Genomic DNA, 15,130 nt, shown 5'->3' with positions numbered 1-15,130 from the left:
TGTTCAAAGTCTCCTGGAAAACACAACAATACTGCAGGTTTTAATATCACCATCAGCTTTAATATCTCCAACTTTCTTTTTTTTATGAGAAATCATGTTTTTGCTGACTGACAGCTCTAAATACTACAATACCCATGAGCCTCAGCGGCTGGTGCGACGGTTAATAAGCCAATCAGAGGTGTGTGAAACACTTTGTTGCTGCAACTGGAAATAAAACAAGGTGCCGTAGTTTTATCTAATTAAACTGTTGAATGATTGGATGTTGAAATGCATCATGGGAGTCGTAGTTGACTTCTCTCCTTTGTTGTTCATCTTTTATCCTGATGACTCAACCAGGAGAGTTTCATGTCGATCCGAGACTGATGATGCGAGCCTACCTGCTGCGTGGACGAGGAGGATGAGGAGGGGTCTTTCGCCGCATCGTCCTCTCTGGCTGCTGTCTTGCCGAACAGTCGCCACCCCGTTGCATTATGGGACGGCGCCTTTGGCTCTTTGGATTTCCTAGAAAACAGGCTCCTGAAAGCGAGACAGAGAGAACAGTTATTATTATTATTATTATTACTGTTTGTCTGCTCACGTTGAACCTTTATGTTCATTAGAGCTGAAACGATCAATTAATCGTCAGTTAATGAATCAGCTCAAGATGAATCGATAATGTTTAACGTAAAAACCTGTCTGATCAGCTTTAAATCACAAACGTGTGCAGCAGTGTCCCGTCCACACTGAGAAGCTGCACGTTGTCCGTGTTTGTCCAAATTAAATTCCGGTGTCGATGATACGATCGCAGCAGGAAATCGTCTCCACACAGGAAGCCGCAAAATCGAAACATAAAAGCAAAAAATCCAAAACGTGTCTTTTCAACAGCGGCCAGCGGAAAACTTTCATCCGGGAAAACTTTCCACATGCTGCAGGAAAGACTGAGACTGAGACATCTGTCCTGCATCACCTGGCTGCACTTCTCCACTGGTGTGTTACTAAGCAGAACATTCATCTGGAACATTATTTGCTTCTTTCTGTTCTTCAGTGAAATGTTCAACTTAACTGAGTTTTTACATCACTGTTAAAATCTGATTCATTTTACCAGAAAGGAACTGATATGGAACTATAATTACTTAGAGAAGCATTATACAGTATAATCTGGTCGTATTTATGAGGAAAATGGACACTAAATTCAATTAGTACCTTTAGAACAGAAGCTTAAAATTCAACAAATATGATGTTCGCAAAAAAAACCCAAAAACAAATCTTGACTTAAGGTCCGTTCACTGGCTTTTGGCAGAGCTTCCAACTACGGCTGCACTTTTCATATCAATTAATATGATGATTGTTTTCTCGATTAATCGTTTGGTCAATAAAATGTCAGAAAATAGTGAAAAATGACCATTTTTAAGAGCCTGTGATGTTTTAAGACGTCTTATTTTGTCCCAACCAACAGTCCAAAACCTCAATATATTCAGTTTAATATCATGAATGATGAAGAAAAGCATCAAATCATCTTATTTAAGAAGCTGAAAATGCACATTTTTGCTTAAAAATGACTAAAATGATTATTTGATTATCAAAATAGTTGCAGATTAATTTTCTGTCTCTTGACAAGCTTTACTTTTAACCTCAAGTCAACTCAACTTTAGGTCATGTGATGCCAACTGTGCTCTGCTGAGGAAGACCATGAGCAGTGGTGAAAGGCAGAAGAATGAACTTTCACCCTAAACAAATATGAAGGACACAGTTTCCAACGAAGAAATAATGATTATTTATCTGCCAATTATCTTCTCCATTGACTCCATTGGACTCATATAACAGTCCAAAACTCAAATATACACAATTTACTAATGTTGAGACACAGAAAAGCAAAAGATAATACAGATTCATTTTCTTATCAACCGATCCAGCCAGTAATATTGAGATTTTTGCAAAAACTGCAGAAAAAACATTTAAACTCCTCAAACAACCGAGGAGAGAAACAGTGAAGACGTAACACGGTGAATGAATCTTCATCATCATTCAGAACGCAGTCGTGCAGTCGCAGCAGTTTCTGAAGTGATGCTAGATGAAAAAAAAAAAAAAAAAAAGCTGCCAGATCAACAGTTTTACATTCGTTTCGGTGGAAGAAAGCAGCTGGTCAGCTGCAGGGAAGAGAAAGAAGGAAGGAGGGAGAGGAACTGAATGAATTATAAAAAAAAGGAAGTGGAGAAAACACACACACACACGCAAAAAACACTGAGAAAAGATAGAAAAGCAAATATTATTCCTCCTTTCTCTGCAGGATCAGGTTCCTTCTCTGAAGTGTTCGTGTGTCGTTGAGTGTGTCTGACCAGAACCTTTTCATCCACATTTGTACCTGATTAAATCATCTTAGTGAATTATTTTGTTGTTATGCAGATCCTTTCACCAGTTGGCTTTGTTTTTAGTTTTGTATTTGATATTTCACAACAAAATTGCACCTTTTAACCATAAAGTGCAAAATGTTTAATGTGTAAAACTCAAAACACCAAGTTAGCATTAACTACACTCACAATGGACAGTTGAAAGAACAAGTTATCATCAACACTCTTGAATAAGTTAACTGGTGGCATTTTCCATTTTTTCTGACATTTTATAGACTAAAAGATTAATTGATTAAATCCAGTAAATAATCGGCAGATTCATTTATAACAAAATTAATCGTTTTGAGTCATTTTTTGAAGAAAAAAATGTCCAAATTCTCTGGTTCCAGCTACTTGAATGTGAATATTCTGCTTTCTTTAGTCCTCTATGATGGTAAACTGAATATCTTTGGACAAACAGACTTCTCAACTATGAATATTTGCCAGTTTCCTTATTGTTAAACCATAAATCGATACGCTGTAACAGAACTTTGTTTATCTTCTTTCTCACTGGTTGCTGTCGCTCTGCTGAAACTCCAGAAATAGAAAAGAGGAAGTGATATTCAAAACTTAGTGCCCGTTTGGTTTGGTTTCTCTTTAACTCACAGTAGTGATTCTCTACGTGACGTCAGACTTTTTAGTGTAATTGTGGGTAACAAAAGCTTGGAAATCACAGAGGATCGAACTCTGAACCTCCGACAGCAGCAGCTTCGACAACGCCCTGATCCCTCCGAAAGAAAAGCGGGTATTATAAACAACTGACAGGCTTAAATACAGTAAAAAGATGTTTCAGCCTGTTGGACAGAAAGAAAAGAGCTGCCAGCGCTGTCTGTAGGTCAGATGCAACAGGTAATGTTGTCACTATTTATACTCCAGCATGAGAAAGATTAAAAAAAACACCATGTTCCACTTTGTGTCGGTTACATCTAAACGTTCCTCAGATCAGAAGCGGCTTTGTTCTCCCAGACACCTGAACAGCAAACCTGTAGCTGCAGATTAAAGCCACATTACATCCACACTGCTGTTTTTATTTAACAGAGCAGGAAAGAAGCAACAAATGAAATGTAACAGATGTGAGCGTGTAAGTGAGTGTGTGTGTGTGTGTATGTGTTTGGGGTTGGAGGTACATGTGATAGGATCTAACCTAATTCCCAAAGTGCACTGAGCAGGAAGTGTGTGTGTGTAAATAATTAACGAGAGGTGATCGGAGCCAATTTGATTCTCAACCATTGATTGTGTTTAAGCTAATGGATGTTAACCGTTTTGAGTCTCTGATTCCAGCTACTTAAAGCTCTAATATGTAATTATTCCACATTAAAATGTCTAAAAACAACTAGACCTGTGTTATATATGTTGTTGAGTTGTGTATTTTCAAACTCAGAGAAATCTGTAATTTAATCAAAGTAACGGACCGTTTCATTTGGTCGCCTGTCGATGACGTCATACCTCCTCTACCAAAGAGTAAACACGCACCAGATGCATACGGCGGCGCTGTGTTTGTCCGCTACAATGGCGTCTACCAAAGAGTAACTTACACACATACAAGATAATACATCGGCGTTGTGGTTGTTCCATACAAACTGTTATAAATGGACTTTTATTCAGTTTTAAGACACATTTTCATGATAAATTTAGGTGGTTTTTAACTATATCTTTTAGCCGGAAGAAGGATTTTAGTCATCGGACGTCTGGATCTTAAGTTATCAGAGAAATAAACCGAACAAGTGTTAGCAGCAGCTCGGGTAACAGCCCGTACCGGACGTCCGGTGGTCGCTGAACATCGTCAGGGAAACACTGATTTTTTTTTTAGGTGAAACAGCTTTATCCAGTGTTTTTACCTGTAATCTCTGGGTCTGTTTGTAAAAACATCCTGAATGATGAACACTGGAGTAATCCTATCCCGGTGAAGCTGGTTACTTAACAACGAAGACAACAACTCCCATGATCCTTTGCTACTTCACACTGTCATCACACTCCGTCTTTTGTTATTGTTTTGATTGAGACGCCTAGCGGCTGAAATTACATATTGTGCGTTTAAAAAAGAAACATTTTCAGGTTTCTTTAGTCCTTTATGACAGTAAACTGAATATCTTTGAGTTGTATAACATCGTTAGTTGCAGCTCTAAACCAAAAACACCACAGCTGATGACTCCAAACGTTAGCAAATCACACCGAAGCTTTCTGCGTGGATAAATCTCTGGTAATAGTTCTGACAGTTTCAAATTTGTATTGAAGGCAAAAATCTGATTGAGTGAAAAACGTTGCTGTTCTGTAATGTTGTTCCAGATCAGCAACAACAACATTTGAATTAGGAACAACTACCAACTACGCCACAGATTACCGCTGATACTGGTGCACATTCTGTAATAATCTCAGTGCAGATGAAGCTGGAACTGGTTTTAAAGAAATCCTTCTATTGTTTTAGTTTATTGTGTTGCTAATTTATCCATTGTATGGAGGAAGATTATGATGGGATGGATTTTCCACCATTTTACAGATGAATAAATTGAACCTTGAAGCCTGGAAACAGTCACAAAATGCTGACACAACAACAGCCAAATGCTAGTACGGAAGATTTTGCGTGTTTTGTTTTGTAAAATTGCTACATTTATTGGTTTGGTGATCAATTTATATCAATGTAATTTGAGTAACTTTGGATTTTGGACTTGTGGTCGGACAAAACAAGACATTTGATGACATCACCTCGGGCTTTAGGAAACTATAACGGCCATTTATTAAAAAGCTTTCTGACATTTTATAAAACAGATGTTGAATCAGGAGAATAATCAGCAGAGTGTTGCTTTTTAGGATCCTTTTAGCTCATGAAAAACGTCTTTGACTACCTTGAAAAACACTATAAATAAAATGTATTATTATTAATCAATAGGGAAAATAATTGTTAGCTGCAGCTCTAATGGAAAAACTGTGTAAAATAAACGCTGATTCGAGCTATTCTGATAATTGATTAATCGTTAAGACGTCTATCAAACAGAACAGTTAAATATCTTTGGGTTTTAGATTGTTTTTCCAGACAAAACAAGATATTTAAAGATATTATACTGAACCACGATTGGCTCCAAACTAGTTGTGATGTCATTCCTCCTTCAGAAGATGAACGTGAAAACAAACACATACATCATTCTGCACAGAGAAGAAGAAGAAGAACATCAAACTGCAGGAACAAGAAGGAGAACATGTTTAAAAGTGGAAGGGTGACTTCAAATAAATCAGCATTCCTGGTTTTATTTGTGTTCTGTGTGGATTGGAGCTGAACGTCTCTGCCCTGCTCTCGCTGTGAACCAAACAGCTTGCGTGGAGGCTTTCCAGCAGTGCTGTTTTTCTCCCTGGCGTTCCTCCCCCCGTCTGTCTGGATTTCCTCTGAGCCACTTTCGGGCCAGCTGCTGAGGCCCGCGTCCAAACCAAAAGCCAGGCGGAGATTTAACAAACAGACATTTTCCTGCACCTGCCGGTCAGACAAGATTTTATTGCTTCTGTAATGACAGAAAAAATATGCCCCTCTGGCTCTGAACTGCGCTGGTATTTCATTGAATTCTTCAATAGTTTTCTCTTCCCAGTTTCTTCTTTCACTTCCTGGTGCGTCTTTCACAGGAATGTTGTCAGGGTGCTACAGCTCTGACACTTGCACTCACTTTTCACTGCCTGTAACGTCGCTGTTCAACTCATTACATCTTTATTCTGATATTGGAGTCACTAGGAGTCACACTACATGACATTATTTATGTTGGAATCGTTTATTAAGAACCTGAGGAATCATCCAACTCAGCAGCAAACAACAAATGTGTCCAGTTTAGTTCAAATTTATTAAGAGATTATGTCAAATTATGGCTTTTTATGTTCTTTAGGTCTAATTATATTAGAGCTGCAACGATTAGTCGATTCATCTATTAGTCGATCAACAGAAAAATGATTCAATAATTGTTTTTGTCACCAAAAACGCCCGAAATTTGCTGTTTCCAACTTGTCAAATGTGAGAATATGAATATTTTTGGGTTGTGGACTGTTGGTCGGACAAAACAAGACATCTGAAGTCGTCACCTTGGGCTGTGGGAATTTATAAACAGGCATTTTCTGACATTATATGGACCAAACAACTAATCAGGAGCAGTTCTCCTTAATACATCCATAATACCGGCTAAAGAAACCATGGATGTGTTATAAGAGATGGATACCGGACTAAAAATGGCGCCCATTCAGTCCTATGGGAATTGCTCGTCTGGCGCATACGCCAAAAACAGTTTCTAGCTTCCTGGTTTGCTTCCGCGTTGTGCGGCCCACTGAATGTACGCAGTAGCGTTTCCCCCGCCGGCCCCGCCCATAGACTTTACATTGTGATGACGTCACAGATTTTTTAAATCGCTTTTCTCGGCTCGAGGAAAGTTTTACAAACATAAAACCTCCATGAATCAAAAGTTCATAATAGAAAGAGTCATAATTGACGTTGTTTGCAGTTCGAGGTGTCCTGTCAACAGTTTACAGACGTCTCCTTTACAGTGGTGGTCTATGGGGGGGGAATCCTTTTTGGTGCTGCAGGGGGATTTTTCGCTGCAATACCGCGAGTGGCCACTGGGAAAAATTGGCCGCAAGGCAGAGCGGCGGCGCCCTATCCAGCTCTTATTATACATCCATGAAAGAAACTCACACGGACTCCGTGGCAACATTACTTCCTGCCTTTATCCCCCAAATCCTTATGGGAACAGTAGTTCCAAAACTTCAAACCAGATTATCCAGAATAAAAGGACAAAGAATGACAAAATCCATTGACATGATCTTTTTTTCTATTTGCACCATAATAATAAATAAATAATAATAAAACAATAAAGACTCAGAATGTTGTTTTAGATATTTTCCCTGTGTTGAAAATCTGTGGACTTAAAGGCAAACTATTTTAAATTGCACAAAACTAAAATCGATCTAAAAGCCTGTATATAAAGGGCCTGAAAGCCTACTGCAGGGTTCAAAGGGTTAACTTTTCAACATGTCCTGAAGCTTATGACTAGCTTGTAAATATGCATTTTGTTTGTCTGCAGGCTGTTGTGTTGTGTTTCTGGATGTAGCAGAGATGAAAGCTGCTGTGGTTGTAAAAGCAGCTTCTGAGGTTTGAACCAACGGCCCCCGTCGGTGACCAGCCGACCTGTCGACCTCCGGGCCGTCGCCGCTGCCGCTTTGATCTACTCAACCAACCCGCTCGACTCCTGACCAGGCTGCGTGTGCTTACTGGTGTCTGTCTGAGCCACACAGACATTCAACCACACATAAACCTTGTTTCTGGTCTCCACTATGAGCCACAAGCCTGACACCACACTCTGTAACAGCAGTCTGAAGTATTTTTGGCCTCCAAGAGCACAAATCTAGTGGAAAACAAGGTCAGATGAAAAAAAAAAGTTACAATCACAGGGCAAGCCAAACTGGCAGCGCGGGTAGTTAATTTTAGAAGGGGCATTACGGCCACGCTCCGGGGCATCCAGAGCGCTGGCCGTTTGGCCGTGGTATAATTCCTGCCCTGCAATCATGTACTCATAAGAAAGGTGAAGGTCTTATAAATAGTAGCAGGAGAACTAGCGGCATTAAAATAAGTTAGTTTCAGTTGTTATGATGATGTGCAGTAATGTCCTTAAAGCTGCAGCGATTAGTCGACAGAAAGTCAACGATTGTGATGATCAATGAATCGTTTCAGTCATTGTTCAACTTAAAATACCAAACATTTGCTTTTTCAAATGTGAGATTTTGATGCTTGTGTGTCGTTTATGATGGTAAACTGGATATCTTTGAGTTTTCGGTTAGCGGATAAACAGAACAATTATTTTGATAAATCGATAAATCGTTTTGAATCATTTTTTTAGAAGAAAAAATGTCCAAATTCTCTGATTCCAGCTTCTTAAATGTGAATATTTTCTGGTTTCTTTAGTCCTCTGTGACAGTAAACTGAATATCTTTGGGTTGTGGACAAAACAAGACATTTGACAACGTCATCGTGGACTTTGGGAGACAGCGATCGACCATTTTCTGATGTTTTAAAGACCAAACAACTAATCAATTCATCAGAAAAGTAATCAACAATAATGAAAACAGTCATTAGTTGTAGCCCTGCTTACATGTCATTGTTTTGTTCATATTTTAAACTGACTGTGAATCCTTTCTTTACTTTCTTTACTTACTATTTGTTTTAGGAAAGTTTATTATTTGAGGAAACGGAAATATAAAACAATGCTGCATCGTAAGCGACACAGTGAAAAACACCTTATATCCAACCTCAGACGTCAAACTGATCAGAACATCTTTGTCTGACAACCTGTGAACGTGGCTCAAACTCGATCCGTCTCTAAAATGTAAACTTTTCAGGAAGTGAGACGGTCACAACATCTCTGCTGCATCACGGCAGCTGTGCAGAGGTGAAACTGTGTTTGAATCGGCTTCAGAAATAGAAAGAAGAAGAGCAGAGGGAGCGGTGAATGTGAGCTATAAGCCCCGAGGAAACAGGCTACACTGAGTCGATGCTCACCGAGCCCTGCTGTATCACTTTACTGCACGTATACGTAACTGGGGCACGATTAACATGCAGGCTGTTACTGAGCTATAGGTCCCAGACTGCAGCTCTGTGTTGCTATGAAAAGATGCAGATGTATGTCAAAACGGTCAGTTCAGTCAGCTAACGTCCTCCTTAATCCCTCTGTAATAACAGAAACTGATATTAAATATGGAGTTAACACACAGCGTCTCTGTCCCTCCACTGTTGAAGGAGAAGACGTGTTGTTGTGGAAGCAAAGTTTGGAGGTTTGTATCAACAAAAGGACACATGTTTGTGACAAAATGCTACAGGTGCATGTAGTAATCTGATTATTCACAGTTTTGGATATAAAAAACTTGTTTCCATTGTTAGATTTTAGTTCAACAGTCTGGAGAAACCTTACTAGCTGGAAAATGTCAGACAACATGCACCCACTTGCCAGTTTATGAGGTGTAGTTAAATAGTCCTGCAGTAAATCCTTCCTTAATTAAGATCATAACGTTCAGTTTATCTCATTTTATGAATCCATGCATCAGTCGAGAAGGTCTACGTGCATTCTGTCAGTCGAATCGTTGCCTTTTTTTTTTTAGCAACGTCATCACACACAGAGTAACGCAGCCTGACAGACTGTAAACTTAAATACTTAACTGTAATGGAAACATAGAGGGATGATGGAAATAGAGGACAGCACAACAGCCCGCAGCTCCGTTAGCAAAATCGGCTAAACTACTTCTAGTTTACTTCTAGCTAAACTACCGGGGCGGCTGTGGCACTAATCGGAAGATCGGCGGTTCGATTCCTGGCTCCTCCAGTCTGCATGTCGATGTGTCCTTGGGCAACATACTGAACTCCAAACTGTGTGAATTTCTGTGAATGATTAGATTTCCTCTGATGGGCAGGTTGGGACCTTGCATGGCTCCTGTACCCATTCAGCGTATGAATGAGTGTGAATGTGATTCGTAGTGTAAAAGTGCTTTGAGTGGTCGGAAGATTAGAAAGGCGCTACACAAGTACAGTCCATTTACAACTACAACCTCCTCTACCGTCCAACGTGATGGATTCTTCAGCAGACAGCGGGAGCCCATCAGGAGAGACCCTCCGTGGTGCGCTTGGGTTTTATAAATGAGCTAAAACCAGGGTGCAAACTTTTTATTTCTGAAATCTGATGTTTTTAACATCACAGGTGATGAACAACAAGTCTTACAGGTAAAATATGAGGCTCATGTAAGCTGCACTGTAACTGGGCATGAAAACCATCTCATAATGGTTGGGAGGCTGTGTTGAACATTGGCAGTAATGTTGAGTATTTATAAGAACCATGTGTGTATGTATATGTATATAAATATTTACACTCAGCGAGCACTTTATTAGGAACACTAATGCCATTCAACACAACAGCTCTGCCATAAATTCTACTTTTTTCAGCTCTTGTTGACATTGTCAGAAAGGTGATAATTCTACTTTATGTTTACTGGAGTGCATTATATTGAAAAGTGTTCTTATATTTTGTCCACTCCATTAACATACATGATGGGGGGAAATGTAGAAGCTTTGTGAAAGTCGTATTCATGGCAGAGCTGTTGTGTTGGATTGCATCAGATTTCACAGGTGTTCCTAATAAAGTGCTCAGTAAGTGTATATTTGTTTGTTATTTATTTCTGGTTTACTTCTTCTAACTTTCATCAGAGTAAAAGTACAAACAAACAGCACACAGCCATTGTTCACATGATTACATACGACGACGTGTGCCACTGTGTTTCTGTCCGGCAGGCTCTCTTTTCAGTACGCAGCTGCCTTTAAATGGAACAGGAAATTCCCAGTGCTTTTTAAATTCTCACTCGCTCCTTCCAAACCAGCCAAAACCTCTCTCCGTCTTCTCTCTCTCTCTCTCTCTCTCCTCTGAGTAATCACAGTTTAGCAAGAAAAGCAGGGATGTGCTGCAGTCACACAGACCATCTATCAACCAGAAGGTCACAGGTTCAATTCATACTTGTGCTTAAAAGCTTTGTCTATTCATCAGTTAGTCAACAGACGATGTCATTTATCAAGCAAACATATAAAACGTCATCTGGTCTCAGACGGCTTCTCCAGTTTGAGGATTTGCTGCTTGTGTCTGTTCTGTATCATTGGACTCTGGACTGTTGGTTGGACAAAACAAGACATTTGAAGACATCTGGGAAACTGTGATTGGGCATTTTTCACTATTTTTAATAATTCTGTAGACTAAATAAAGCAATATATCAGAAAAATTATGTTTAACCAAACTCACTGTGTGTACCTTTGAGGTCAGGTTGAATGTATTTCCTTCTTCATAAAACATCTAGAAAGCTGATTTTTTTTTACAATCTTCTTCTTCACTGCATTTCTCTACACAATGCTGCATTTCTTGTTGCATTACAGGCACCTGTAGATCAGTGTGAAACATCTGGCTGGGCTGTGTATCGTGTCACTCGTGGGCATGTGTGTACTCGAGAAAAACTGCTTCATAAAGGTCAGACGCTCCACAGGGTGCCTTAAATAATTAAAAGAATAATTAGTTGCGGCTCTATTTGTGCCACAGTGGATGTGAAGAACCTGAACCCCGGCTTACGAACGACCTCCTAACCCGACCATCACTAATTCATGATTAAATTCATCTCTCATCCAACCACAAATATCTCCAAATGAAATCGATTTGTCGCGTTTGCAAACGCTGTCCGGCTGCTCTTCAACACAGCAGCACGACGAACAGATGCCAGATTCTACACTCCCATTAGAGGTGTGTTCATTTAATGACCTCCGGAGCAGATGGAGGAAGGTTACGAGCTGAGGTGGGAGATGGAAATGCGCGGCCAAAAGGACTCGACCGATCCCGGGACTCTGTTGACCAGCTGGAGGCGAGGTGACTTGTAGGGCAAAGAACAAGAGGACTGGCTTGGGCTCGAGGAAACGGTACAAACATTCAGACCCGCTGAAGCCCGTCCAACAGACATTTTATTAATATGGAGAGTCCGATGTCAAGCTAGTTTTACGGCGGTGGGATTGACCTGTCCTGCAAAGTAATGATAGTTTACATCCTTGTTTATGGTGTAGGAGGGAGGCTGCCTGGTGGCAGTAAGAGCGAGGCAAGAATATGAGGTCACAACTTCTTCTACTTTTAAGTCATTTTTCCAAGAAGAATTCAACTCTCGATTCAACCCTCATTGGATAATAGCAGTTGTTTATGTCTTAGCAGTGTTGCTCTTGAATAGTATGTTGATGTTTTGATTAATACTTAAACATGATGTTTTGTTTTTTTAATGTTGTCTGCTGTAAAAGAGTACTCCTCCTCAGTGTGTTCTTTACAACTCTAAATAAAGGTGTGTATATATATAAGATTAGCCTGTTTGTCTCCGTCATTATGAAACTCATCATTTGTGTATTTCTGTTTGTATTTTTGCTGCTGGTCAGATGGTCATTTCATTTTAAATGATGATGGAAATAATTGTGACTTGCAGCTCCAGTATGTGGTGTGCAAGTGTTTTATATTTTCAGACTGAAAGCTTCCAAATAAATCCCACACTGTAGATGTTTTGGCCGGCCAATCTGACTGAGAATGCCGGGAAAAATATATATATAGACATGAGGATCTCATATTTTTATGTAGTAAATTCTTAATACATTTGAGCAGTCAAAGAAAATCAGGTCCGTTGAGTATGTTTGGGTTCATGTTGGTGGTTGTTTGGTTTGCTGACAGCTTTGGGCTTTTTTATATTCACCATATCACTGATTGTGTATTGACATGTTCTGCTCCTGCATGTGTGTGTTTGTGTGTCTCAGAGAGAGAGAGAGAGAGAGAGAGAGAGAGAGAGAGAGAGAGAGAGAGAGAGAGAGAGAGAGAGAGAGAGATCGTTTCATAACACCCCAAAATAATTTACCTGGTGAAGAAATCTGCGATGCCGAACCTCTTTGGCATCAGCTTGGAGTCCGAGCTGTCTGTCTGCCCGGTCAGGTCTGGCAGTTTGTCCGGGGCGCTCTGCCTGCGACCCGCGTCCAAAACGCTCCGAAGGTCCTCCTCGTACCCCTCGTCTCCAAAATAAAATCCCCCCTCCTCGTCGGGGGACAGCGGGGTGGCATCACAGCTGAGGGACACGGCGAGGTTGGGGGTAGTCCTCAAACTGTGCGGCCTAACCGGTAAACTGAGGTCACTGAAACCCTCCTCCTCATCCCTGGTAATGGGCTCAGAGAGCGGGCTGTCACCGCTCAGGTTGGAGGAGGGAGACGGGCAGGGAGAGGGGAGTTTGGCACTTGATCCCGGGGTGGGGGAGTCCTCGGAGGGGGCGAGGGAGTGAGGGAGCTCTGCCGCAGCAGGCGCATCCTGCCACGGGCACTGAGAGGCCAAACTCCCGCTACAGTTTTCTTGCCTTGCCCCCAGGTCGAAATGAATGTTTTCGGGGGAATAGTCCGACTCAGGCCGGTCACATGTTGCTCTGGTGGTGCTGACAATGTGTAAACCACCGTTGGCTATTTTCACTTCCTCGCCGTCCACGTCGCATAAACCGAGTCTGTGGCCCAGCACGGGGCTAGAAAACACCCCAGTCTGTTTACAGTAAGCGATATCCGCTTCGGGACCTCCGTGCCGCGGCCTGTCAACACCCCCGTTGAGCATGTTTACGTCTGGAGCCGCGGCTGCGGTGCAAGCGCAGTTTTGCTGGTGTTTTCCCGTGCTGGATAGCCGGCCAACGGGGAGAGAAGTACGGATACAGCCGGTAACTGCGCCACCGTCCGTCGCCTCTTCTCCCGGGGTTTCCCCTTCGCTCTCCCTGATAACCGGATCCACGACGATCCCCGGCTCCTCCCGGCCGACGATCCCCGGCTCCTCCGGCTCCTCCTGGCCGACCATCCCCGGCTGCTCCTCACCGAGTGCCTCAGTGAATCCGTTCAGGCCGCGATGCTCGCCGCTGTCAGCCAACCGTGCGGGGAGGAACTTCTCCGCCGACACCAGATCCAACACGATCTCTCTCTGTTGTACCGGGCCGTCTCTGTTTACATTCCTCCCGTTAACATTACCGCTCACGTAAACACGACCCTTCCCCGCCTCCTGACCCCCGCTGACACCGGCCAGCAGCGCTCTGCCGCGGTCTTTAAGTGCGGTGTAAGATGTGTGACCAGCTCCTCTTCCTCCTCCTCCTCCTCCTTCTTCTTCTTCGTTCTCGTTTAAGTCGACGGCAAACGACCCTCCGTTCTCCCCCGTCGTCTCCATGACACCTCAATCCACCAGACGAGACTCGGCCCCGGGCGTAACCTCCTCCGTCGGCCGAGCTCCGCAGCAGGTCTCGTTGTTCTCGGAGGAAGGGGCTACCATTTTAGCCAGGGACACTCCAGCGTTACCTGACACTCGCCGAATGTAACATTTCCTCTTCTGGTTTCTGGAGTAAAGATATTTTTCCTCTGTGTCTTGCAGAGTTAACGTCTCCGTGCCTGGGAGAAGATTAATTAAATCCGTTAATGTTTAGCTGGCTGCTGCAGCGGCACTCCGGCCACGGTCCAGCGCCATCTTGAAAATACCCCAACAATGACGTCACCCCCCAACTCGCTGTGTTTTGATTCGCTTAAAAATAAGAACAAAAAAACAAAACAAAAATATCAATAGATACAAGAAAAAAATAATAGAAAACATAAAAAGAAACAAAATACAGATAAGTGAATGAATAAATGAATATAACAATAATAATAATAAATAAATAAAATGTTTTGATTGGATGAACGGTTTACAGCGACACGCGCAGGCCGCGCCGTGTAACTGCTTTAGGGAGTCCTGACCTCGTTGAACCCTTAAAAAAACTAAGCTGCGGTGGAAAAGACATTTTATAAAAGGACTGTCCTTTAAGGACGGTTCACAGTTTTTCCAGGTCTGTCTTAAAATAACAATCAGGAGCTCAAATTAACACTGAAACAGGTTTTTCTTGCATGTTCATACTGTAACTGTACATATAGTATATCCTGTTAATACACACATAGTTTATTTACACTCAAATTTATATCTATATCTACATTGGTAGTTATGCCTCTATTTATATTCAGCTTTTTTCACACACATAGCTTTTATCATGTCAATATGTGAGCACATAGTCCCCCCCACTACACAGAATCTTTGTAAATTACTGTCCCTCTCTTTCTTACACTGTTATTGTTTATTGCTTTTTCTGTTGACGTGTAGCCCACATTGAGTTCCTTGTACTTGCTACCTTGCAAATAAATGTGATAAATAAAAAATACT

General features: G+C 41.6%; 1 protein-coding gene across 2 annotated transcripts in view; it reads right to left on the bottom strand.

Annotated features, from left to right (window-relative positions):
• The window catches only part of LOC122996601 (TBC1 domain family member 12-like), a 31,755-nt gene extending 17,321 nt beyond the window's left edge, over positions 1–14,434 (bottom strand). For both annotated transcript variants that reach the window (XR_006407039.1, XM_044372157.1), the window contains exons 1-2: positions 12,789–14,434; positions 378–516 (exon numbers count right to left, since the gene is read on the bottom strand). Coding sequence is in view for 1 of the 2 variants with exons in the window: in XM_044372157.1 (XP_044228092.1) it covers positions 378–516; positions 12,789–14,113 (1,464 nt within the window). In the remaining variant the exon portion in view is untranslated. The remainder of the gene's footprint in view (positions 1–377; positions 517–12,788) is intronic.
• Positions 14,435–15,130: the final 696 nt, after the last annotated feature.

This window comes from Thunnus albacares, chromosome 14 (assembly GCF_914725855.1).
Source record: "Thunnus albacares chromosome 14, fThuAlb1.1, whole genome shotgun sequence".
Lineage (NCBI taxonomy): Eukaryota > Metazoa > Chordata > Actinopteri > Scombriformes > Scombridae > Thunnus > Thunnus albacares.
Note: the sequence above shows the minus strand (reverse complement) of the source record. Positions and strands in the feature narration are given on the sequence as shown.